We start from the raw sequence: 26,374 nt of genomic DNA on the forward strand, positions 1-26,374 counted from the left end.
TACTCCATTCCCCATCAGTCTGCTGAAATAACATTTACTGTAAGTAGAAAAGCACATTTAGATCAAGTAGACTTAGTTCCTGTTTACCTGTTGCTGCTTATAATTTGTAGGACACACGCGAGGAACACGTTCATCATAATAACAGATCCCTGACAAATGCTGAATGTTCCATTCTGTGTGTGTGTGTGCATGTGTGTGTGTGTGCGTGTGTGTGTGTGTGTGTGTGTGTGTGTGTGTGTGTGTGTGTGTGTGTGTGTGTGCGTGTGTGTTCTTTGCTACTTTTTTATTGAGAATAAAAGTGCAGAGAGTACAGACTGACCACTTGTGATGTTTACAATCTTTTTGTGTGTCCCTGAGTTTCTTCTGCTCCTCAGCAGGCTGTTTCTGTGAGGACATTTTCCTTTCAGAATGATTTCCTGGTAGTGGTCAAATATTAACCATTTGTTTTGAACGCTCTCTTTACTATGGAAGCTTTACATTTCAAATAACTGACTGGAAAAGAAGTAGATGACTCTTTCTGGTGAACTGGAGACATTTTCTTGTCAGATGTATAATTCTATGGAATTAAACCTGTTTAGATGGAGAAGTTTGTTTTGCTTGTGTGTGCGTGTGTGTGTGTGACAGAGAGACCGGGGCTGCAGGCAGAGCCAGTTTCTACAGAGCAGTTCAGCGGGCTCCCCCACTCTTACAGGCGGGCGATGTTTGCATGAAGCTTGAGTGACAAACTGACACGATAACATGAGATAAGATAACATGATACTTCCTGCTGCGCAACTTGACTTGGTTTATAATACTCACATGTCAAGCAATTAGCTGATAGTGATAACTCGTTAAATTAGTCCGAAGTACATGCAGCAATAGAATGATACAGCAATAAAATCAATCTTATATTACCAGGGCACCAGCAAAAAGGAGTGGAGGGGTCAAAGCCCGATCGTTAACACAACAGATGTATGAAATGCTCCTGAGGATCAACAGTGACAGAGTGACTTATACAAAGGAGCAGGTGGATAACAGATATTTTTTAATTTGTTGTCTTTTTTAGAGGACAGTGCTAGAAGGGGTGTATTTTTTTTCTTCAGGGCGGTACAAATGGTCCATTCTTTGTTGTTTGCTTATGAGGGGGAATGAGGAAGTGACTCACCTGTTCTGACCGTAATAATATGTCGACACGGTATTTGCATTTTCACAGTCATTGAGCACAAACATGTGTCAAGTTAAAATTCAGTGCACACAATGTTCATTAAATGTACGACAAATGCAGAATAAAGGGGGAAATGTCACCCCTGCACAGCTTCACCCACGCTGCTGTAAAGGTTATTCTGCACATCAAGTCTGAGAATCAGTGCAGTTTTTTGAGAACAAATGTCATACTTTGTCAGAGGTTTCCAAATGCCTGGTCATTTTAGATGCTGGTACCAAAAATCATGCTCATGATAAGACATGCCTCTTTCTGAGGTCAAAGTGCAGTGTAATCACAATGTTCTTGGTTTGATTGTGACCTTTGTTGGAGATCATCCCACTTAATCTCCGTCCACATCGCCCATCTTAACAGTCAAACTTTCAAATAAAGGCAAAATGCTCCACCATCACATTGTTGGGAAAGCTCTGCTGTGTAAATGGCCACAATTTCTATCTTGGTGGGACTGTACCTACAAACTGCACACACAACAAGTTGCAGTTTTTTTTTGGTATTTTTCCTGTTTGGAAGATGTACTTCTAAATGACCAAAAAGCATGGCCAAAAAGCATCGTCATTTCCCTGGATGTGGAAGAATGACACTCAGCCACTGAATCTTCCAGGTTGTGTAAGTGCTGTGCAAGCAGGCCCTCCCACTTAAATCAGTGTCAGAAAAACAGACGGTCCCACCGCTGATTGGCTCCGCGCTGAGCTCCAATCATTGAGGTGTAGTGATTCCTCTCACACGAGATGAAGCGGACAGCTCGTAAAGTTAGGGCTCAGTTAAATGTCAAACAGAGAAAACACCAACAGGTTTTCACTATAGGGTGGATTTCCGTCTTCATTTGAATACTGGAAGAAAGCGAAGGAAAGGAATAAGAAAGACGATTGGTGTTTCTGAATGGACTCTATCGGATTGAAAGGACCGAGCACGATTTTCGATGCGAAAAGGACAAACGTCTTCTTATTAATGTGATGGAAATGTTTGTTTAAAACGTCACCAGCTTGGACATTTGAGTGAGGATGACCGCCCTCACGAGGAAGGTGCAACAGGTGCTGTGCGTCCTGTTGCCGTTTGCTCTCCAACTCTGCAGCGCGCAGACACAAGGAGGTGGGCTCACAAACTATCTCTCTCTCTTTCACACACACACGCACGCACGCACGCACACACACACACTCATCTTTTCTGTACAGCATCATCCTTTTTTTAATTCTCAAATTTCCCAGAATATATTTGATAAATCCCTCCGAACACCTGGATTAGAGTTGCTCTCTAGCCTGCTGACAAACACCTGTCCTACCTCACAAACCACGCACGAGAACCTGTTCCGCACACGTACAACTTGTTTGCTGTGAGTCAGCCGCACCTCTCCCACGACTCTGTGTGGGCTTTATCATGTTTGACTCAATTGTTTCAAGGCTTTGCACAGAGGAGCCCAACCTTACACCGCATGTTGACTGACAACCACAGTCAGCCCAAAAGAGATTTCCTTTCAAATAAAAAATAAAAATGCTCTCTGTAAAAGTGTAAATCTCCTTTAGAGTAAGTATTCTGATTTACTAGTTAAGTAAAAGTATACTACAATATAAAAAAATAAATAATAATAATCAAAAGTCGAAAGTGCATACTTAGCAGTTTGCAAAGGAGCAAAACCTCACAATTGAGAGGCTGCAACTTAGTAATGTTTTGTTGCCAACAATGACTCAAATAAATGTAGCTAAATAACAAGTGTAATATACTTCCCTCTGAAATAGTGAAGTAGAAAGTAACATAAGATGGAAATCCTCCATTTCGCCAAGATTGCACTTTAATAAAGATCTCCATTAAATGTATTGACCTGACGCATTTGAGGCAGAGAGAGGGGTGTTGTGATTTGAATCCCAGCAAGACTCTGTGAACTTTGACCTCGTGCTCTTGTTGCAGTCACCTGGCTGCAGGTGAATCGAGTGGTGCTCTGATTCAGAGAAGAGCTATGTGAACATGAGATCATCGATGCTTAGGCCGCTGATGCTCAGGTGACAAAGCCTCTGGCACCTGAGGTAAAAACAGTATTATAAAAAAAATACAGTTTGATCACATGAGAAGGAAGATTTTTTTTATTTAAAATTTTTTAAATTTGTAAGAGGTACTGTACTGTAATGGATGCTGTAAATGCATTCTGAAATTCATAACAAAGTATAAAACACAAGTTAAAACATAAGTTAACTTGGTGTGTACCTAATGTTTCATTAAACATTTTTATATTGAAGAGGAGCATTGATGCAAACCTTGATTGAAACATTTGCTTGTTCAGAGTTAGTAATGTCCATAAACTAATGACATTTCAGTAGTTTCTCCCATCAGTCCTGCTCTTTAAGCCAGTTGTTAAACAGGATTTTGTTGTGCAGTAACCATGTTATGAAAGACATTGCTGTTGTTATGTAGATGTAGGTGTACCTGTACACCAAACATTTGATGAACATATCTGTTGTAATATGAGGTTAATTGGCCAACCATACTAAAATGAAATAACCAATTGTAATATAGTTTTTTTGTGTGTTTGGACTCGTGGTGTCTTTTTAGGTTAAACTTCAAAGCCAGTTGTAATTTTAGATCCTCACTGCACTTTTCTGCAGTAATCAAGTGTTTGATTATTAAGTGAAAGTGCTTTTCAAAACACACAAACACACATTACACAAACATGTTCACGTTGTAAACAAACAACACAGGTATAGCTCATTTGTAGCACTTTCCTTTTCAAATACAGTTGTTGTGCCAACAGGAAGTGAATTTGTATTCTAAAAATACTATCATGACAAAATAACGCATAGGTCATGTCTCTTTAAATGTGAGATGTTTCAGAGGGGGCTCATGCATCAGTGTAAAATTTGATTTCATATCTTTTAAGAAAACAACAATAGGTGGTGCCTCTTTAAAGTGCTTCTGTACATTTACAGGTGTGACATCCAAATCACCGACCCGTCAAAAAGCAAATATGCTGCCGCTCCTCTTAGCAAAGCATGATGTTAAGTAACTCTCTGTGTCTGCCTTAGTCTGTTCATCAAAGTCCTGCATGTTGGGAACACACAAAATGAATCTTTCTGTTCTCAGGTGCTCAGGTGTCTTTGTGTTTGCGAGTATGTCTGTGTGTGTGTGTGTGTGTGTGTGTGTGTGCGTGTGTGTGTGTGTGTGTGTGTGTGTGTGTGTGTGTGTGTGTGTGTGTGTGTGTGTGTGTGTGTGTGTGTGTGTGTGTGTGTGCATGCTCACTTCTGAGGTATGCAGTAATCTCTGGCACATTCTGTGCCAAGTTTCTGTTTACCTCAGCCATCGTCTCAACCGCTTTATTGAGCTTGTTTATCTCCTCCTCCCTCTTTTCTTTTCTTTCTCTCCCTCTCTTCTTTCTGAAAAAAAAAACAGCTGAACCTGATCCGTGTTGTGTTTTCGTCATGTGTTGGGTTACACTTTAGTGCCGAGGACAATGAGTCCATCTTGCTTTGAGTTCATGTCCTGTATATGATAGTTAGTGATGGAATAAGTAGGAAGGCAGACAGTCTGTGTCTGAAAAGAGTGAGGAGACACACAGAGCGTGAAGTGTCAGTACAGATAGCAAGACGCTTCTTGATGCACTCAGACACACTCTTTCAAAACAGGGCCATTGTGAGCATGTGCGTGTGTAAATGTGTGTGTGTATTAACTCTGAACCCTCCACCCCATTCCTTTTTTCTCCATCATCCATCTGCTAACACTGAAAGTCATCCTTTGACAGAAAAAAACTCACTCAGCCTGTTGAGATTCCCGGCTTCTAGCTCGTGCATCGTCTGTCTGTATGGTTTGCAACACATCGTATTGCATGTGTGCACACCGGTTTGTCCCCCTCTGTAGTGGGTTGTGCTTGAACTGTATGCATACTCTACATACTGTGTGGCGTTTGGAAGGTTCTTGAACATACGTGCGCAGATGTTCTAGAGTATTTCCCAACAGGCCATTCAAAGGGTGTAGAGTCAACAGCAGCAAGCCATCCACTGATAGCTTAAGGTGGGGTTGATAAAAAGCTTCACCCTTGAGCAGCTCCTAAACTGACATCATTTCAATCGAATGGCTTTTAATGAGCAAAAGTTTCTGAAAGCACGTTAGTCATTGCAACCCATTGTGATAACACTGACATGAAGCAAACTGGGGCATCTAATATAAAGAAATGGCCTATGCTACAGCATGCATAGCGAATGTTAAAGAGATAATGTCATGTGTCATTAAAGGCGTGCTCCAGTGATTTTAGTTGTGTAAAGTCGATTGACTTGAAAGAAACAGATTTAAAAAGACATGGTCACACCTGAGGCTGAGATAGCCCAACACACTTCTCTTAATGCAACTCATTAGTCTTTAGTTATGCTGTATGTATGTTATATAAAGACCATTATTTCGAGTTGTTTCTGACAGCTACGATGTCTCCTGTTGGTGAAAAGAACAGAGAATTGACATCAAACTGATGGGAAATATCTGCAAAGCCACCATTGCTGTTATATCTAAATCATAAATTAAAGGAATAGTTGTTGAACTATTTCTCACACACTTTATTGAACCAATTTAAAGGAGCTATACACTGTTTGTATCAGGGTTCCCTTGTTAAGACACAATTAACTATATGATACAGTGCGTTGAAATTGCTTAATTTTGAATATTGGTGTGATGTGATTACAAGACTTTTGGAATAATGCAGTCAAGCCCCCAAATCAGAATAACTGTTTTTCTGTTGTTCCCATTGTTTTTGACTTGGCATGAATGCACCATTTGACCCTGTCTGCCGAGGAAATGCTAAGATGGTTCAAACTCCATGCCCCCAGTTTGAAACACTTTCTGTTATCTAAGTTTAGTCCTCTTAAATCCAGATCACCCATACAGGCTTATTTTCTTAGACTTTAAAAAGCTCCCTCCAGAGACACAACAGACATTATAGTAGTACTCCTCCTTACAAGTGAACTCATCTTAGTGCGTAAAATCAGTGGGGATTCTCTTTAAAGGGTCAGTTCACCCAAATCACACAAAAACATATCTTCCACTTCCCACATAGCCACACTGACAAGACACGTCTACAGATTATTAAGATATCTACCTCCGAGCCTCCTGCCTCCACTCCCACAACACTGAACGTGAATTGTTACATTTAAAGAAGTCAAAAGCAGCTCGTCATCCTAGGAACAATGTTCTGATTATTCTCGATAATCCACATATGCCACTATTATGAGTAAGACGTTATTTCTGGAAAGAAAGCCTTGCGTAAAATAATCAAAATTCCACTCACTACAGGACTTTTCTAGATAAAAAACTAAATTATTTGCACGACTAGACACCATGCAATGTGTGTTTTGTGATTGAGTGAACTGACCCTTTAGTATAATTGGTACAGAGCCAGTTCCTCTGAACGCGATGTTCTCAGTAACACAATAAGGTGACCCTTATCAGGACTTTATGGACGTTTGCATCTGTCTCTCTCTCTCTCTCTCTTCCCCCCCTCTCTCTCACACACACACACAAACACTGTTCTTTGACTCCCCTGGTTTGCCTTGTGAGGTTAATAATCATCAGCCCTTTTATGCCCTTGTTGATCCTGTTGTTGTACTGCGCTCCATTTTGACTCTATTGTCAGAAGAAGGAATGTGTTTTTGAGAGTTGAGCATGTAACAGGTGCGTGACCTGAGTGTAGCAAAGACATTCCTTAAGTCTTTAAAGAGTACAACGAAATCAATAACAAGTCAACAGGAGTTGACTGGTTCATGATTATGCTTTGACTGAAATAAAAGGTTTCAGTTCAATTTATTAGAGATTATCTTATTTATCTAAAAAACAAACAGTGCCCTAATTACTCTGGATAATCCACACACCTGTTTCATTGGATACTTTGAACTACTGTCTAAAGAAGAAATAGTCCCTGAATGAAAACTGTTGACACTGTATTGTTATTATCAAGAATGAACATGACAGTATTTCTTGGGAGATATGTTGCTGTTGATTTTTTTAATTTAGATTTTCCAATGCTGGAAGCATTAAATGAAATTTCATATCACAAAATCTTGACAAATAAAACCAAAATCATCAACAGGGTAGGAAGCGAGAAAACATTTTTTTTTTTAATGTTAGGAACAAGTAACGTCTTCATAAATTCAGATTCAGATAAATTATTTGGAAATTTAAATATTACACCCGTATGACTGTTGAACATAATGTGCTGTTTAGTGAATTTTGGATCCCGGTTGCAGTGATTCGCTTCCATTCAACCACAAGAGCATAAGTGAGGTCAGGGATTGGTGTTGAGCGATAAAGCCTGGCGAGCAGTCGGGTTTCCAATTCATCCCAAAGGTGCTGGATGGGTGAAGGCCAGTCAAGCTCTTCCATACCAAACTGGGAAGACCATTTCTTTATGGACCTTGCTGCAGGAAGTCATTGTCATATTGAAACAGATCTTACCCTTGGAAATGCGCTATTATATCAAAAAACATTGTATGCTGAAGCTTTGAGAGTTAAGTTGAACTGAGGAGACTAGACTATTGAAAAACAACCCTAGACTAAAAGTATGTCATATTGCATTTGCACAATGTGTACGTTATCCAGTACGTGTTTGTATTTTTAGTCAAAGTACGTGACATTGAGAACAACACTCGTGTTTAATTCTCTGTCCTCTCTATCCTTCCTTCTCTCTCTGCTGTTTCTCTCCTGTCTGACATTTGAATAGCAAAGCAGCCTTCGAGTGACGCTGAATGGCTGAACTCCCACAGACCATAAACAAGGCCTTGTATGTTTGTCTCACAGAAGGACATGCCCCGTGTACAATCCTCAGCTTGTTTCACACTGTTACAGTACATTCATTGATATTGTGCGAGCAGAGAACACAGTGGTGGCATCAAGCATACACTGTTCCCTCATAAATGATTTAACAGACTACTTTTGGGATACTATTGCGTAAACATCAGTGAAAGTTTTTCTTTTTGGCTTTTGTGATACTATACCCCTTTCCTCTCATTAGGCAAAGACAGATATACTAATAAACTACTGATGACTGATGATACTGTCTTTAAAATGCAATGAATGAAAGAATGTTTGGATACAGCTGTTGTTATTCGACAATTTTCTTAATGACAACAAATCCCACTACTGTTCTTATCGAGACATGAAGCGAGCCAATACAACATGGTGTGCAGGATTTTAGGTTATTAGCATGGTTACAAATGTCAAAGGTCTCTTGAATGAGATTTTCTTAATGCTTTGACAAAAACCAAGAACTTCAGGGTTCACTTTGGCTCTTTTTATAAAATACTGCAGTGCACTGTAGTTTAAATAAAGTTTATATTCGTTGAGGACATTTTCAGTTGTGGATGAACACACATTTGGGGCTTGTGAGTATTTACAGCAGTGTGTAGGATCAGCTGAATGATGTTTGGACAGCGGTTGAGGAATAAGCCAGACGAGGCCTTGGATAAACAAGCAGTTGTGAAAAGGATCAATTAATTTTTTTGTTTTTGGTCTTTTCATGGGATCTAAACATATTGACATCAACAAGAGTTTGTTCTTTGCTTTTGCAGTGGTCGTTTGTTCCGGCACCAAAAACAGTCTGAGCACGACAGGAAACTCCGAGATCCAGTACAACCTGATGAAGGACATGTACACCGGCTGTGAGATTGTGATGGGCAACCTTGAGATTATAATGATGGATCACAGCAGAAACTTCTCCTTCCTGCAGGTGAGGCTTTGAACACATGGAGTCATTAACTCGGTACTACTTCCGCAGAGCTACTGTGTATGTGTCATTGAGAAAAGCTGCATGGTAACCAGTCTAGACATGGATATGGATTGACTGATGCCAAATCTTTGTCACTGTCTGTGGTCTCAGATGCACAGTGAGCTCATTTATGTCCTTTTCTAAATCAATCACAGTCATGGTGATTAATGAGAACACAAGTAAAACACACCTCTGCTGCCAAGATGTCGTGACTGATAACAATCACTAGACTAACTAAATCAGAGGAAAGTCAGTGTTCTTTGAACACCTGTATGTTCTTTAATTCTCCCCTCTCATTGTTTGCTAACCCTGCAGTCTATCAGGGAGGTGACAGGCTACATCCTGATCGCCGTCAACGAGTTCAGCCGCCTGCCTATGAACCACCTGCGTGTCATCAGAGGCACCACGCTGTATGAGGACCAGTACGCTTTGGCTGTGATGATCAACTACCAGAAGGACGGGAAGCACGGCCTGCAAGAACTGGGCCTGACACACCTCACAGGTACACAGGAAGTCACTCGGTTAGTGTGTTCAAGTGTGGGTAGATGGATAAGGATGTGACACTCGGTTACTGTTGGAGCTCCCACACCCACACAGTGTAGACACACCTTCACAGTGTACCGGTCGTCGGCGAGCTGCGGTGTGTGTAGTCGCAGTGATATGAAGTTGCTGGTATGTCTCAACTGCCAGTGTAACATGAGCTCCAGCACATGATACTGAGTTTGTATGAGTGGTAGTAAAGGATGAGTCATGGGCCCGTTCAGGCTTGCTTTGCTCAATGTCTTTCACCATTTAAATGTGTGTGTGCCGCCCACAGAGATACTGGAGGGGGGAGTCAAGATCTTCAAGAACCAGAACCTGAGCTACGCCCCGCAGTTGTACTGGGAGGACATCGTGAAGGATGGAACCGCTCATATCATGATTGAGGACAATGGGCCTGAAAGTGAGTCCAAAGAAGGACACTCACAAGCATCACTTACCTTCCATTTTAATGTCAGACTTTTACCTTTGGTCTGCTTAAAAATGTAAAAATGCATCTTCTGATAATACATGTGTATTGTAGAGCCTTGTGACAAAGCATGTGGAGAACTTCAATGTTGGGATCCAGGAAATGAATCGTGCCAGATCTGTGAGTGACATTTACTTCCCATAGATCAACTCAGTTGTGTAGTGCAGTAACCATGGTGTCTTTTTTTTTTTCTGACAAAGTTGCCCGTATATGGATGTTGTATGGGGGGGGCATGGAGGGTCAAATAACTATGAAGAGGTGCCTTAACAGTTTGTAACCACTGCTGCAATAGATTAACAAATTAACATACCCTCAACTCTCTTTCAGTGACGAAGACTGTGTGCGCCCCTCAGTGTAACAGCCGATGTTTTGGTAGAAACCCAAGCGAGTGTTGTCACATTGCGTGTGCCGGAGGCTGCACTGGACCCCTGGATACAGACTGCTTTGTGAGTCTACTACTTTGATAGGCCTATTAACACAGAAGACATTCTGACACGTCACAGCAGGAAAATCACAGGTGTATAACATGAAATGAATGATGGCTGAATTCAATTTGGTCATGACACACTGGCACATTTTCGTAGAACAGAGCCATCAGTATGTGCTTTTCCTACTATGACTAGTCAAAATGTCTGCTGTGAAAATAGTTTATCATAAATATTTTTAAAAAACACATCTATAAGCTGTATTGCTGACGGCGCTGTCTGTATGTGACATTTTTTAGGCTTGCAGGAACTTCAACAACTCGGGCGCCTGCGTGCCTCTGTGTCCCCAGACCCTCATCTACAACAAGCACACATTCAAACTGGAGCCCAATCCCAATGCCAAGTACCAGTATGGCTCCATCTGTGTGGCCCAGTGCCCTGGTGAGTTGACACACGCTGCCTTATATGTTCACACAGACTCACAGTTTATATACAGTTGCTGTTCTCAGCATCAATCCACTTTTTATGTCCGTACAACACTTTGTTCAGCATTCAAAGTTTTTCATAAAGCAGCAGTTGCATTTTTTTGTTTCTTTTTTAAAGCTAACTTTGTGGTGGACGAAAGCTCGTGTGTAAGCAATTGCCCGTCTGATAAAATGGAGGTGGAGAAAAACGGAGTGAAAAGATGTGAAACCTGTGGAGGCCTCTGTCCAAAAGGTATATTTAATTCAACATAGAAGACAGTTGTTTTATGCAACTTAGAGACAAGTGGAGCTAACAGTGTCCCTGGTGATTATATTATATTATATTATATTATATTATATTATATTATAGTATATTATGTGTCAGCAGCATGTATAGCTGGTCGAGATGGAGCAGTTATTAATCGCTAAATCAACAAGAAAGTATTATAATGGTTGATCATATGTTTTGTATGTCAAATATGAATCTGCTGTCAAATAAATGTATTTTAATGAATATTTCCCTATAAGATGTGGAGGAGTAGAATAAAGTAGCACAACATGGAAATGATCAAGTAGCTCACATTTATAAGCACAGTATTTGAGTAAATGTACTTTTGGCTGGTATTTCCAGCACTGTGCTGGTTGTCTCTAACTGACATCACATGTTCTTAACCTTTTCTTCTTCCTCTTCTTCATCTTCCTCTCAGCTTGTCACGGCACAGGAGGTCCAACCAGACAGACAGTAGATGCTTTTAACATAGACAGTTTCATAAACTGCACTAAGATTCAGGGCAGTCTGAACTTCCTGGTGACAGGGATCGAAGGGTAAACTCATACGTACTTGCCATTAATTAAATTAATTAATGAATTATGGTATTTAATAGGTTAATAAGTATGTCCATATGTGCTTTGTTGATTCTTCTTGGAACAGGTATTTATTTTTTGATCTTTTCTTCTTCTCTTTTCAAAGTGATGATTACAACGATGTGCCAGCCCTCGATCCAGAGAAACTGAAAGTCTTCAACACTGTCAGGGAGATTACAGGTGTGATGAAACCTTCAACATTCTTTTGATTTTAATGTCACCTCGCCGTGTTTACAGTCTGGTTAACTTCTCTGGAATGCAATGTCTTTATTTTCAGACAGCCTCAGTATCCAGTCGTGGCCTGCAAACATGTCTGACCTGTCAGTCTTCTCCAACCTCCAAACAATTCAGGGCAGAACACTTTACAAGTGAGTAGTAGTTGTTGTTTTCTCTTTTTGTTCTAACATTGTTTTTGTTTCTCCTGATGACTAAGGTCCTGTTATTATCGTGTTGTTTTATCTTTCACTGCATCGCAGACTAAGCATCACTGGCATGAATCTGATGTCTTCTATCTCTTTGTTCCCTTGTTATACCTCATTTTTACCCAATGTAGAGGGCCGAGCTCTAAAAGGTACAGTAAATATTGAACATATGTCCGCCTCTATCCGTCTCTTCATCTCGGTTTGAAATCATTATTCTTGGTTTAGATATTATTATATTATATTTTTCTTATATTCTCATATTCAGTACTGGGATTGTGTGATTGAGATGGTGGTGGGTGCAACTCTTTAATGAATTCACAAGGTTTACTTGCATGCTCTTTCTGATGAAAACTGATTGGCTATTTGGCTGCAAAAGTTTGGTATGTGATGTTGTATTTTATGGAAGCAAAGACATAATTTCAACCATATAAGCAACTGAACTCTTCATGGCAAAGTTTAATCACTTCTGACTACTCACATAATGTAGGAATGTAAATACAAACGTCTTTGTTTTGTAGCTTTACATTGAATAACATGTACTTGTGGTTAGTATTTCTCCTTGATATTTTCAGTACGTGGTTACAAGTTGTGCAATTTCAAAGACACGGACATAGAGGAACTATTGTTTTTTGAGGTTCACAAATTCAGACAAACGGAAAAGAAATACAACTGCACTGAATTTGAGTCAAGTAAAGAATATTGGATTGGTGAAATTCACTCAGCCTGAATAAAATCATCATTCACTGATCTGTGTCCGATCAGTGAATGTCCTGTCATTTATATGATTTTGAAAAACTGGAAAACCCTGGACACTTTAACATATGAAATGTGTTTTTTTTATGAATTTGTAAACCAAAAAAAAAAATGTTTATTCTGTAAAAACACCCTGCTGCGCATAAAATTATAAAGACATTTCTTTAATCTTTAGTGATTTAAACAGAATCACAACATTGTCAAATATAAATTTCTTACACAGCATTTATTTTCTACCTTCTATCTCAGGGGCTACGCTCTTCTGGTGGTGAAGATCCGCTCTTTGACCTCGCTGGGGTTACGCTCGCTGCGAAAAATAAACGGCGGTGGCGTCTACATCACAGCAAACAAAAAGCTCTGCTACCAATACACCGTTAACTGGACGCGTATCTTGACCAGTGGCTCTCAGCTACAGCTACGCCAGAACAGACCAAGAAATCTGTGTGGTGAGTGAGAGAGGATCATTTTTTAACCAGCTCATTTGTCAGTGTTCATGATGATACAGTAATGTTTTGTTCTGTTGTGTTTGTAGTTGATGAGGGCCATGTGTGTGACCCCCTGTGCTCCTCTGATGGCTGCTGGGACCAGGGGCCAAACCAGTGTCTGTCCTGTAAGAAGTACAGCAGGGGAGGAACGTGCGTGCCAGACTGCATGTTCTTAACTGGGTGAGTCTTAACAAAAACAACATTGATATGAATAATATAATTCCCAGTGTTTGTCTTAATGTGAGTAATGTTTGCTGTGGCGTTGCTGTGCCAAGGGTTTCAATCTTATCTGCAGTCTGTTGAAAGATTTTGAAAGTGATTGGCTTTTCGCTCTGATTGCAGGAAGAGGCGGGAATTTGCTACTCAATCAGGGGAGTGTATGCCATGCCATCCTGAGTGTAAGGTCCAGGAGGGGAAGCAGACCTGCACAGGCCCGGTATGATTCTCTCTATTCAGTGAGACAAACAGCAGGCTGAACAGTGATATTCACAAAACAACTTCTCTAATCTCAACAATTCTGTTGTAGTTACTTTGGGTTGGTTGCTCCCACCTAGTGACATAATTATACTCCGCATTACCACTGGCTTCTGTCTGCTGTGCTTTCATCTGTCAACTAAACTGTCCCTACGTCTTTTAAGGGAGCGGATCAGTGTGTTGCATGTGCCAGCCTGCAGGACGGTCCCCACTGTGTGTCCTTGTGTCCTGAGGGCTTGATGGGAGGGGAGGAAGTTATATTTAAATACCCCAACAAGCAGGGCAGCTGTGAACCGTGCCACATCAACTGCACCCAAGGGTGAGATATGAGTGAGTTATTTCTTTGTGTATTCATGTGTTTGTGTTTGATTCAAACTTATCTCTTTCCTGTGTTAATAGGTGCTACGGCCCAAGAATTGGAGACTGTGGGTCTTCACGGTACATTTCTGGGTAAGTTGAATCTGACATGTTTTATGTAACTTAGACATTTAGATTTATTAACAGCTCATGTGACATCTCTTCTTCCTTTTCATCTGTCATCAGACAAACGACCACAGCCATCGTCCTGGGAGTGATTGCCGTTTTTTTTGTCTCATTCTCTGTTTTCGTGCTGACTGTTCTGTACCGTCGAGGTCTTGCCATCCGTCGCAAGCGAGCCGTGAGGAGATACATGGAGAGCGGAGAGGTCAGTCAGAGTCTGAGGTCTTTACGATGTTGTTATACTTCAGTAAGCATTTGTTTGAACGCATGATCTGTGGGTCTCTCAGAGTTTTGAACCTCTGGATCATGGAGAGAAAGGCTCTAAAGTCCATGCTCGGATCCTGAAGACCACAGAGCTCCGTCAGATCAAGCTGCTGGGTAACGGAGTGTTTGGATCAGTCCATAAGGTAATGTTGATTGTGGCAGTTGTCTATTCCATTCTTCACTTCCACATTTGATATTGATTCAACAAATTTTGAATCTGTTTCTATTTCTTACCACACAGGGCATTTGGATCCCTGAGGGCGATACAGTTAAGCTTCCTGTGGCCATAAAGACGATTCATGATCGCACCAAACGGCAGACCTTCTATGAGCTGACGGATGTAAGAAAACATGACTTAAAGGAAAATATATTTTGTGTACCAAATACTCACTTAAAGGCAGGCGTGAAAGGTAAATCTGAAAGGTTTGTAACTTGCAACTTGGAGGAGTCATCTTGGATTCACAGAAGTTCCCAAAATAATAACATGCCGTAACTTATCGAAGGATCTTCTTAAATCACTCCTGCAGCACTTCTCATGATCTGTATGTGAAGTAGGTTTTCAAGAACAAATTTCCCCACAACAGGATTTATTGGCGATATGAGGATTATTTATCTGCAATATATTGAACATAGAGATGAGTCTAATATGTTGCAGGAGCTTGAGAAATGTGAGAGGTTCATTTGGACATTATGATGTTTAACCTGCTTGAATCTTTACACTTTTCACAGCCTACAAGAAGTGAATATTTGATACTAAAAGTATTTAAGTATTTCTTTAAAACCTGAATTAAAGGTTGTTATTTCTTTTAAAAGTCTGCAATAATTTACTCCAAATGCTCACTGCAGCACATGATGACCATTGGAAGCATGGGCCACATTAATGTAGTCAGGACCCTGGGTATCTGTCCCGGGGCCAGCCTGCAGATCGTCACTCAGCTCAGCAGTCAGGGCTCCCTGCTGGAGCACGTCAGGAACTGCAAGAACAAACTCAGCCCACAAAGGCTGCTCAACTGGTGTGTTCAAATCGCAAAGGTAAAGGACCAACCTTTTTTTGTTTGTCTGTGTGGGCTGTGTGTGGAGCACTAATTGGTCTTAAACGCAGTTGTCCTTTCTCATCAGGGCATGTATTACCTGGAGGAGAACAGGATGGTCCACAGGAACCTCGCCGCGAGAAATGTGCTCCTGAAGAATAATTACACAGCCCAGATCTCAGATTACGGCATTGCAGACCTACTTTACCCGGATGACAAGAAGTACTTTTACAATGAGGTCAAGGTCCGTAGCCCGGTTGAGAAAAGATGCTCAGTAATATGATCTAAGTTCATTAACAGAGCCTTTGACATGAACTTATTTTGCGTACATTCACTGAACACTTGTTCTGTTGTTTTCACTGACGTAATGAATGAAGACATTCTCTTTTTACGTCTTTAGACACCAATCAAATGGATGGCCTTAGAGAGCATCTTGTTTCGCAGATACACACATCAGAGCGATGTCTGGAGTTACGGTGAGTTTTAAACCAGCTTACAAATCCCAGTTGGGGTAATATTGAGTGTCAATGAAAACAGAGGTGGAGGAGTGGATGTTCCAGCTGCACCAGTCGTGCTGTTTCATGCCACATTATATTTGTCCCCTTCATTTAGGTGTGACAGTGTGGGAGATGATGTCCAATGGGGCTGAGCCGTACACTACGATGCGCCCACAGGACGTTCCTGATCTATTGGAAACGGGCGAGCGTCTGTCCCAGCCTCAAATTTGCACCATTGATGTCTACATGGTCATGGTCAAGTGTGAGTGCTTGTCTTCGATACTTCTTTTACACTGGTCTGACCTACAAAATGAAAGCAGTAATACAAACGTATGTTAGCAGATGAAACAGAGTGAAACACCTCAACGACTATTGGATTCAGATTCAGATTGCAATGACATTTTGTACAGTCATGATCTCCAGAGGATGGATCCTATAATTACTTTGGTGGTTGCCGGACATTTTCTTTTTCGCCACCAAAAAGTCCATTTTTGAATTTTAATAAATTGTCCTTACAAACTATTACATGTCAGCGCCATCATCGGGTCAAAATTGAATTTGTCCAATACTTTGGTTTATTCCCAAATACCTGCAAAACTAATGACTCTCACTTCAGGCTTTGTGTTTAGATCAAATTAGCAAATGTTAGCAAGCTGCACCAAGATGGTGAATACAGTAAAACATGAATACCTGCTGCTTAGCATTGTGATCATCTTTAAATGGTGACGTTAGCATTTAGCTCAAAGCATCGCTGTACTACCTCACAGAGCTGCTAGCATGGCTAAAGACTAAGTTGAGTTTATATTGTATTTAATTAGTTTCAGATGCTCCTTGTGGTGCATTGGTTTCATAGAAACGAGTGGCAAACTATGGCTTTCATTTTTTATTTCAAGGTTGGATGATTGATGAGAATGTCCGTCCAACATTCAAAGAGCTGGGAAATGAATTCACCAGAATGGCCAGAGACCCGCCTCGCTACCTGGTGATCAAAGTAAGAAAGGCTTTGTGTTTATCAGTATAGCCACCCAATCGGTAACAGCACTTGTTGTTTCTGTGGGCAGAATAGTTCTGTTTATTGTGGCACTTTAGTAAAAACGTACATGCAATATGCTAATTTATGTCTCACTTCTGTCCACCAGGAGGACTGCAACCAACAGGACTCGGCCCCTGATGAACTCGCCCAGCGGAGTGCAGACCTGGACGACATGGACGATCTACACATTCAGCTGGAGGACCAGAAGGAGGAGGCGGTGGTAGATGGTATGTCTCGAGCCCCTCACCACTTGTCTCAAGCCAGGAGCCTCAGCCGCCTCTCCAGGATGGACACTCCCAGAGTAAGAGTCTTCTTGTCAATTTCATGGCCAGTTTACATCTGGAAATGTCTTTTCTGTCACCATCTAGATCTCACTCCTGTCTTTTCTTGTAAAGGTGATTATTTCTCCATCAAACGTGGTGGGTTACCTGCCTATGACCCCAGGTTTTGACAACCCAGGACAGGTAGCTAAAACAGTCTACTTTTTATATAAACTGTTTTGTGTATCTGAGCATAATTAGGTACTATTTAAATATATTATCAACAGCATCCTACTGCACATTCTTCTTGCCATTTTACGAATGCAGGTGTGTTTGTGTTGCCTTGTGTAGGCCATGTGCCAGTCACGCTCTCGACTAAACTCAGCCCGCACTGTGTCCGAGAGCTCGGAGGGCTGCGGCACAGCAGTGGAGCTGGAGATGAGTGAGGACTTTTCTCTGGCTAGTAGCCCGAAGAGACGACGTCAACGCGAGGACAGCGCTTACATGTCGCAGAGGGACAGCATGTCCGGCGGGCCACCAGAGACTCCATCACCAGAGATGGAGGAAGAGGACCAGAATGGATATGTGCTTCCTGGAGACAGCCCAGAGAGAGGTGATAGCATCATTCATATTTGAAATATATTGAAATGATATTGTCAGTCATCTTTCCTCTGAAAAGGGTGTAATAATCTGGGTTAGTTCTGCCACACTTTTAAGGAATTAATACAAATTGTCGAGTTTAATAGTATTTTCTTCGTAGCTCCTCACACATTACTCTCCTGCAAACCTCACTTTATCCACTTTTCTTTCTTTTTTTTTGTCAGAAACCCTACTTTCCTCATCTCGGGCCGGTCCTGGCAGGATGGGTAAGTCTCATTCGTCGGGCCTCCTGGATGACCCAGATGAAGAAGAATATGAGTATATGAACAAGCAGACATGTGTAACAGCTGTCTCGCCCAGGCACAGCAGCAACCGGCTGAAGCCGAACAAGAAGCGCACCTCCTCCGTATCGTCACAAGCGACAGCGTGCTCAGGTGACACCACATCATCCGTGGAGGTCCGAGGAGGTCCCGCAAGAAGCAATCACAACTCCGATTCAGAGCAGCAGGGATCTAATGAAGTTGAATATGAATACATGGACATCAGGGGTAATGAAAAGGATGAAAGCCCTCCAGTGCCTGACATTCCTCCTCTTCCTCCGACACAAGCAAGGATGGGCAAAGAGGAGGAGGAGGAGGAGGAACAGGAGGAGGAATATGTGGAGGACAGTAACTATCATTACACAAACAGACAGCCGAAGCTGCGTCAAGCTCTTCGAGACAAGAAAGAGCTGAAGATAGAGGGAAAGGACGAGGACGAAGACGGGGAGGAGGCGTATGAGTATGAGGACATGGACTCCTTTGCTGCCCTGCGGCCTGGAGATGTTGTGGTGTACCACAACCTGCAGAAAGGCAGGGAGGGACCAGCAGGGGGCACAGAGGCACATCAATCTGGGTTTGAACCTTACGTAAAAGTGCCAGCTGGAGTCGGGGTCGGGGAACCTGCAGCTGTCGACAAATCTTTTGACAATCCAGACTACTGGCACAGCAGGATGTTTCTGAAGCCCAACGCCGTGCCTACATGAAGAACATTTTTAATCTCATGAACTTCCCTCTGAGACTTAGTGATGAAGGACCCGAAACAGGAAATGCAATTTGCAGTTCATAATGTAGCCTATGACACAATTTCAAAAACCCAACCTGCTCGACTCTTCAACAGGCTCTGCTGCCTGTTAAAGACCGATGTTATTTCTTGTATTCGGGCTTGTGATTTGGGGCGTTTCCAGAAAGAAAAGCACTGAGTGTTGATAACACTAACAGAAATGAACAGAATACAAGCTATATTTTTCTGTTTACATTTTGAAATGAACAAAGCTTTTATTTTTCAGAACAAATGTGTTTGTTTGGAGTTTGGACTTTTTATGTTATGAGACCTCTTTTAATGGTGGTATATGAAATACATTTTCCACTCATTAAAATATTTTGAACTATTCTGAAGCACCAACTTTTTTATTTTAACTTACCTATATAACATGACAATGTTTATGTGTGAAATGTGGGCTATGTTCTTCAGTCAGGTTTAATAATGAATGTAAAAAATATTTCTGGACCTTCTCAACAGTAATTTCACAAAAATAATTCTGAACGTTTTGTTGATTTATAGACATTTGGTGTAGCGGTTAACGCTCCCACATGGGCCACTGGGTGAGTTTCTGTGCTGGTCTGTAAATCAATTAATGTTTTTCCAGAGCTTTCAGCCACATATCATGGCCTTCATCAGAGGATTGAGCATGTTCAAATTGTTTTTCTCAGCACATAAATGATTCCTTTGTAAATGTTCATATGGCACCTGACTATTATTTTATGTTAACTTATCCGTTAATACAACATTGATATTGTTGAACAACGAATTGATGGATATGTTAGGCAGCATCCCTACATTTTGGCGGGTCGGAGTCGCTGTGACGTCGTTAGCGTCACGGTGAAGTGGGAGGGGCTTGGAGGGCGGGTGTTCGTAGCAGCCGTCGGAGTCGTCCTGAGCTTTCTGGCCCACTAGCGACTGAAACTTCACTGCCAAGATGTCCGACGGAGAGCAAGAGCAGACCATAGCCGAGGACCTGGTGGTCACCAAGTACAAGATGGGTGGTGACATCGCCAACCGTAAGTAAATGTAACTAGTAGCCGTTGGTGAACGGCCTGTCGTGCAGCCAGCGGACGTTAACGGTAGTCTCCTCACACAGCAGCAGCCATGTGGGTTACATGCGAGGCGCACGTATGCTATCCTAACTGGCTAGCTAGCTAGCAGATACAGTTGGTTCAGTCCTAGCTATGGCTAGCTCATCTGTTACTGCTGACCAACATTGACGTTGTGTGCTTTACTAGAGAGAGCCGTCTGTTTGTTTAGCTAACGTAGGATGCTAACTAGCTAATGAGCTATCTCAGCCTGTTGCAGTCAGATACGGTAGGAGCAACCGTTGAAAGATAAGCAGGAAGTCACCGATATGAAGCCACTATAACGGTAGTTACATGCTGACCTCTGTGTTAGTTTATTCATAATGGTGATCTGTTTAACTGACATAACTGACAAGCTGATATGTCTGCTACAGGAATAATATGAGGTCAAAGTTACAGCATGTTACTCTAACACTATTCAGATGACAGTATCGTTGCTGTAGGAGATATGGATAAAATCCTCTGTCACACAGTCTATGTGATTTTTAAGTTATGAGTTGTAAGTAATTACGTTTTAAGTAACTGCTTCGAGATGACAGAACCAGACAGTAATGTGTGTTTTTGGCAAATCCAGCACTTAAGTACCTGACAAACGAAGTTCTGTCATCATAGTCATCAAAATCATAATAACATCTAATATTATAAATCTGTTTTGGATTTGCAATATTGTCTGCTGATATATTAAAGGGGTCGTTAAAACGTTATAAACGGTGCTACTAAATCACTCCTGCTTGACAGATGTATGTATGTATATGTAGTCATATCACCCAACCCTATTCAAAACCTAGAGTTTGACAACATTGACAAATTCAATTAATCACTATTTTTGAGTCAGTACTCTGACAACTGATGGTGTTACACTATGGGTTCGTTGATGTGATCTCTCTGAAAAAAATATGATAAATTGTGTTCATTTCACTCTGTTTTAAACAATACCTAATGTGATATCTGCTCTCATACCAGCTCCACTTGGTTCCTCTTCTGCACCTCTTGATCATTTGTCTTGTGTGTCGTCTCCCCCCCCCCCCCCCCCCCCCCCCCCCCAGAGGCTCTTCGTCTGGTTGTGGAAACAGCCACTCCCGGGGTGTCGGTGCTCACCCTCTGTCAAAAGGGGGATGCCTACATCATGGCTGAGACTGGAAAGGTCTTCAAAAGGGAGAAGGACATGAAGAAAGGTGAGCCAACGATGATACGAGTGAGTCTGTTGTCATTCGGGTGCACCGAGGTGGACCCATCAAGAAGAGTCTCGCTGCAGTCAAGTCATTCAAATTGCAGACCCAAGTGTCACTCCCTCCATCCGTGTACACTTTTTTTGCTAAACTTGTGGATGATTTCCAAATGAAGACTTGGTGGTTCTCCTTTCCCTCTTCTAGGCATTGCCTTTCCCACCAGCGTCTCAGTCAATAACTGTGTTTGCCACTTCTCTCCCCTGAAGAGTGACCATGACTACACACTTAAAGATGGGGATCTGGTCAAAATGTAGGCACCTCGCTCTGAAACAATGTCACCCCTTGTTTTCCCATGTGTGTCACGAGTCTGTTGTCGTCCCCTCGTTCTATGTGACATCTTGGCTTGTGTGTGGGGGTATTATCTTGGCTGTTGACTGTCTGCTTCATCAGTAATGTCTCGTCTTCCTGTCTGTCCTGTGTGGCAAACGACAAGTAAGGTTGGACACTTTTAGAACATGTCTTTTGCTGTTTTTAAAGTGATATGTTGGATTTTAGCTTTGATGGCCATCCATCTGCTAAATCCTATGTGTCACATTTTTGTAATGTTGTGCTTTGAAAAAGGAAGTCAGCTTATCTTAGTTGTTGTATTGCCACATACATTGTTGTCCTCTGTGTCGTCTTTTGCGCTGCGTGTGGATTTGCGATGTTTTAAAGTTTGTTGTTGCTCGTGGTAATGTAGTTGCACACTAGGTTTGTGTCTTTCTCACTTTTCGAACACTCACAGGCTAGCCTTCTGTCTGGTTTATAAATTTTAGTGCTGCTCCCTTGAATTCATAATAAGTCCTTCACTGTACTCCAGCTCATGTACAGCCAAAAATAAATTAACTTTGGAGTATATATTCTGTGTAATGGCCATAACAGATTAAATGTTTTGTGTCTGACCTTCTTTATTAGTCTCATTTTCCAAAGTACAGGATATTCTGTCCTTTCTGAGTTGGTTCCTGTCTCAACATTTGTAAACTTGACAGCCGCTTGGCAGTTAAACTTATGAATAATTTGGCACAGGATCAATTTGATTTCATACTCTCATCTCTACTTTTCCTCTTTATTTTGTGTAGAGATCTAGGAGTTCATGTTGACGGCTTCATTGCCAATGTTGCTCACAGCTTTGTGGTGGGAGCCAGTAAGGTGAGGCGCTCTTCTAAAATGCTGCTTTTTTTTTTCACCGTTTTGTGTCCTCCTGTGGAAGCCCTCCTGTAAGTCCTCTTCTCTCCGTGTCTCGTTTCTGCAGGAGAACCCCGTCACAGGCCGGAAAGCTGATGTAATCAAAGCGGCCCATCTTTGTGCAGAAGCAGCTCTTCGCCTCGTTAAACCTGGTAACCAGGTACATGGAACCTCTTCCTCACAGTTTTCTCCGTGTCCGCCTTAATGATGAGTTACCTTCTTTACAGCTCTGGCTCATGAATAGATTTACATCGGCTTTTAAAATGTATTCTTAAGAATTAAAACTCTGTTTTTTGTCAGTGTGTGTGTTTTCTGCTAAACAATTCACTGCTGAGCCTCGAATAGTTTTGCTCTGCTGCTCTCCCCTCACTTTGTTTGGTAAGTCGGTGCAAACCTCTGTTTTGCATGTGAAAGTAACGCATTTTTCTGTGTCTCAGAACTCTCAAGTGACAGAAGCCTGGAACAAGATTGCTCAGTCATTCAAATGCTCACCTATAGAGGGTGAGTGTCCATGAAAAATAGCATTCAGAGCAACAGCAATGCTGTTTGTATCTCTTCAGATTTGTTCATGTAATATGAAGACGATGACTGTTACAGATTCATAACATGCAACTGGATGTTTTATTACTATTTTTTTCTGCCTGGTTTTTCAAGGTATGCTGTCGCATCAGCTGAAGCAACATGTCATAGATGGAGAGAAGACAATCATTCAGAACCCGACAGACCTGCAAAGGTACATTTAGTCGCTTTTTACACACAGGAGGAAGAGGGGTGAATCTCAGGCGTGCTGTTGGCACAGTCACGCAGATGCAAAATTTACCTTCAACTCCTGTTTACTTCCGTTTTCTGCCAGAGAAGGGCATTCGCTATCGACGAATAAGCAAATTCAACTTTGGTGAACTTTCAGCTCGAATCTATAACAGTGCCCTGTGGGTGTTTTGAACTGTAGTAAATCTCTTAGACTAAAGATTAACTTGAGTCTCATGTTTTGTGTCCATTTAGACACACAGAGTGTAGATAATGGGCAATGCCTGAATGTATCAAGTGGGATTCAGTCCTTTCAATCAATATCACGTTAGTTTGATGTTGTGAGCTCTGAGACTTCCATCACAGAACCAATATAATGGAAAATAATGAAATTTGATTTGTGGTTCTGAAACCAACCAACCAAAATTACATTTGGAGAAACTCAACAGCAAATTGTTTTTAGTTTTTCACTGGCTGCTGTTGACACTCAATTTCAGGAAGGACCATGAGAAGGCGGAGTTTGAGGTACATGAAGTCTATGCTGTGGACGTCTTGATAAGCACCGGAGAAGGGAAGGTCAGTGTGCTCTCTAGTCCTTGATTCGTACCCATTGCTGCCAAAACTGTACCGAATGAACACTTAAAGAACACTCTTGTCATTTACAATTAGGCCAGAGATGGAGGTCTGAGGACCACCATTTATAAGAGGGACCCCAGTAAGCAGTACGGCTTGAAGATGAAAACGTCCCGTACGTTCTTCAGCGAAGTTGAACGGCGCTTTGATGCCATGCCTTTTACTCTCCGGTATGAATACCACACTTTATGTGTCACTACTAATATGCATAGTCCACCACGTGCTGACCTTTTGAATAGATTGACAGCATTGAATATTAAAAAACATACTTAATTCCATTGTCCGTTTTCCGTCAGAGCATTCGAGGATGAGGCCAAAGCCCGTCTGGGTGTGGTGGAGTGTGCCAAACATGAACTGCTACAGCCCTTCAGTGTGCTACATGAGAAAGAGGGTGAGTATTTACCTCTCTACTTTATCATGTTTTTGATCTTTAACATTTCCCTTTTTGATTTACCGCCCGCCCCCTACTTTGTGTGTTTTCTCAGGAGAGTGTGTAGCTCAGTTTAAGTTCACAGTGTTGCTGATGGCCAACGGGCCTCACAGAATCACTAGCGGAGACTTAGATCCAGAGCTCTACAAGTCAGAGCATGAAGTTCAGGATGCAGATCTACGGGTAAGATTGTTGTTTCACATACTTTACATCAAGCTCCTTCATCACACAGAAACGGGCTGCTTTGAACATCTTATTACCTTTTTTTGGTAAAACGTCTCTCCTCTTCCCCAGACTTTACTACAGAGCTCTGCAAGCCGTAAAACACAGAAGAAAAAGAAAAAGAAGGTAAATTATTATTCAAACAATGAACCCTCATGCTGTCCTACAATTGACCTCCTTGACTTTTGTGTCACCTCACTGATCTGTCCCCCCCCCCCCCCGTTTCACATCCCACAGGCCTCAAAGACAGCAGAAAATGCAACTGGACAGCCGACTGAGGACACGGAAGCCGTAGAATAACAAAATACTGCCTTTCCACACATGCAAGACTCCAAAGAGAAGCAGGAGGAAACATGACAAATTGCCCCAAACTCTCTGACCTTTCATTTCACAAATTGGATGGATTAATATTAGATCCTACATGGATGCTTAACCCTTTACTGCAGTCACTGAAAGTACCGTGTTGCTTTTTCTTCGCTTACTTGAGTAAGAAACAAAGAATATTTGCGAATAGTTTTGCATCTTTGAAAGTACATGCTGCCAAATGGTACGTGTGCGACGGGTGCCTGCATTGTTTTACTTAAATAATCTTTTGATCCTCTTCTTGCAACTTTCAAGTAAAACTGAAGCTTACAGTTGGCATTAAAGGAAGTGGATCATTCTGTATTTTTGACATCCAATAAAGTAAAGGATTATTGGATGAAACCAACAGAAACATGGTTCACAACAAGTTGTCTGAACTTGTTTATATGTAAACAAAGATTTATAGTGAATATACGAGCACTTTGTCACCTCTTGTGAGTATCACGTGATGACGAGTTTATTCATCCAGTGCTTTATTGAAAAACAGACCTTTAGCATTTTAAAACGTTTAATCAAAAGCATTTTTCCTTAACTTCCCTATGCAGTAAAGGGTTGAACTTTAATTATGACCAAACAAAACAGTCAAATGATGTCGATCACAAGGACTGTAGTATAAGTAAGTGTTTATGGTTAGTCTTCCATCATCAAGGCCTGAACACATGTAGCTGAAACTAGTGTTTTAACCACACTATTTTAAAGTATCAACCTGAGCAAAACACTGGAATGTTTTTAAGAATACAAGCAAACATCACAGTTGTAATCGGCTCTACTTTAGGGAACAAAACCGATACATTTACTGCCATTCCCCTTGAATTTTATGAAAACATAGAATCTTATATGTTCTACTTTTGAAAAACTTTTCTATTGCTTTACTACATCATTGGTCTTGTGAATCATGAAATTTAAAGCTGACCAAGTTTTAAAAATAGTTTTTTTATGGGCGTCTTCTGTGTATTTGGACCAGTAAGAGATCATTTCAGGTCTGAGTTTCATTTTGAGGTCTGAGTCAGATTGTTCAACAGCTGAATATGTTGAGAAAAGTAAAATCCTGCTTTGTAGCTCAATCAGTGGGCAATGGAACTTTACATCTAATGAAATAAAAACATTTTCTTACATTTGTTGGTTTTCTCTGAAGGTGTTTGTCAAAGTTCAGTATTGGAAATGTCTGCAATTAATTATCAATGCGACCTGCCTACTTAAGTCCAAATTGTGGTGGTGTTGAAAGAGAAGGAATGACCATTGTGGGAAATCAATGACCTGAGCTTCTTTATTGCAACATTAGATATTCAATTAGTCTGACATACCTGCCTAGTGATTTGATTGATTTTACCATATCATGATGGATATTTATAACACAATATTAAATTACTTATAGCCTGCCTTGATAATGAAGTATTGTATCTATATCACCGTCTCCTGAGCAC

The 26,374-nt window shown here is 41.3% G+C and overlaps 2 protein-coding genes and 1 long non-coding RNA gene across 5 annotated transcripts; 2 read left to right on the top strand and 1 right to left on the bottom strand.

The window, feature by feature from the left end:
* The first annotated feature begins 1,941 nt into the window (after positions 1 to 1,941).
* On the top strand, positions 1,942 to 19,422 carry erbb3a (erb-b2 receptor tyrosine kinase 3a). Of its 2 annotated transcripts, XM_076110479.1 has the most exons (29): positions 1,942 to 2,290; positions 8,734 to 8,891; positions 9,246 to 9,432; positions 9,748 to 9,873; positions 9,994 to 10,059; positions 10,267 to 10,385; positions 10,664 to 10,805; positions 10,968 to 11,081; positions 11,536 to 11,653; positions 11,799 to 11,872; positions 11,970 to 12,060; positions 12,246 to 12,263; positions 13,117 to 13,313; positions 13,400 to 13,532; positions 13,695 to 13,788; positions 13,991 to 14,145; positions 14,226 to 14,276; positions 14,370 to 14,511; positions 14,594 to 14,713; positions 14,812 to 14,910; positions 15,417 to 15,602; positions 15,690 to 15,845; positions 16,002 to 16,077; positions 16,214 to 16,360; positions 16,992 to 17,089; positions 17,238 to 17,432; positions 17,527 to 17,595; positions 17,743 to 18,004; positions 18,216 to 19,422. In XM_076110479.1, exons 1-29 carry the CDS (start codon positions 2,203 to 2,205, stop codon positions 19,013 to 19,015), a joined length of 4,281 nt encoding a protein of 1,426 aa, XP_075966594.1. In that variant the 5' UTR covers positions 1,942 to 2,202; the 3' UTR covers positions 19,016 to 19,422. The 2 variants fall into 2 exon arrangements, with proteins under 2 accessions (XP_075966594.1, XP_075966595.1); XM_076110480.1 differs by lacking the exon at positions 12,246 to 12,263.
* Positions 12,551 to 20,363, bottom strand: LOC142970325 (uncharacterized). 2 transcript variants are annotated; one of them, XR_012959267.1, is made up of 3 exons: positions 19,870 to 20,363; positions 17,225 to 18,503; positions 12,551 to 16,401 (listed from the first exon to the last, which is right to left on the bottom strand). It is a non-coding gene; the product is annotated as an uncharacterized LOC142970325 (long non-coding RNA). The 2 variants fall into 2 exon arrangements; XR_012959266.1 differs by lacking the exon at positions 12,551 to 16,401 and adding an exon at positions 16,431 to 17,077.
* pa2g4a (proliferation-associated 2G4, a) lies at positions 19,931 to 26,065 on the top strand. Its single transcript, XM_076110481.1, has 13 exons — positions 19,931 to 20,090; positions 21,209 to 21,337; positions 21,536 to 21,641; positions 22,450 to 22,519; positions 22,623 to 22,715; positions 22,993 to 23,056; positions 23,210 to 23,288; positions 23,800 to 23,878; positions 23,972 to 24,105; positions 24,232 to 24,326; positions 24,421 to 24,548; positions 24,660 to 24,713; positions 24,825 to 26,065. The coding sequence occupies exons 1-13, from the start codon at positions 20,009 to 20,011 to the stop codon at positions 24,885 to 24,887; spliced, it is 1,176 nt and encodes a 391-aa protein (XP_075966596.1). The 5' UTR covers positions 19,931 to 20,008; the 3' UTR covers positions 24,888 to 26,065.
* The last annotated feature ends 309 nt before the right edge of the window (positions 26,066 to 26,374 follow it).

This window comes from Anarhichas minor, unplaced genomic scaffold (genome assembly GCF_050575085.1).
Source record: "Anarhichas minor isolate MPS153535 unplaced genomic scaffold, ASM5057508v1 ptg000043l, whole genome shotgun sequence".
NCBI classification, from domain to species: Eukaryota; Metazoa; Chordata; class Actinopteri; order Perciformes; family Anarhichadidae; genus Anarhichas; species Anarhichas minor.

Coding starts and splice junctions, on each gene's coding strand:
- pa2g4a (XM_076110481.1), top strand. CDS start 20,009: ATGTCCGACGGAGAGCAAGAGCAGACCATAGCCGAGGACCTGGTGGTC. Junction 23,879..23,971: donor TAAGCACCGGAGAAGGGAAG/GTCAGTGTGCTC, acceptor ATTTACAATTAG/GCCAGAGATGGAGGTCTGAG. Junction 24,106..24,231: donor GCCATGCCTTTTACTCTCCG/GTATGAATACCA, acceptor GTTTTCCGTCAG/AGCATTCGAGGATGAGGCCA.
- erbb3a (XM_076110479.1), top strand. CDS start 2,203: ATGACCGCCCTCACGAGGAAGGTGCAACAGGTGCTGTGCGTCCTGTTG. Junction 14,512..14,593: donor GATACATGGAGAGCGGAGAG/GTCAGTCAGAGT, acceptor TGGGTCTCTCAG/AGTTTTGAACCTCTGGATCA. Junction 17,433..17,526: donor CCAGGATGGACACTCCCAGA/GTAAGAGTCTTC, acceptor TTTCTTGTAAAG/GTGATTATTTCTCCATCAAA.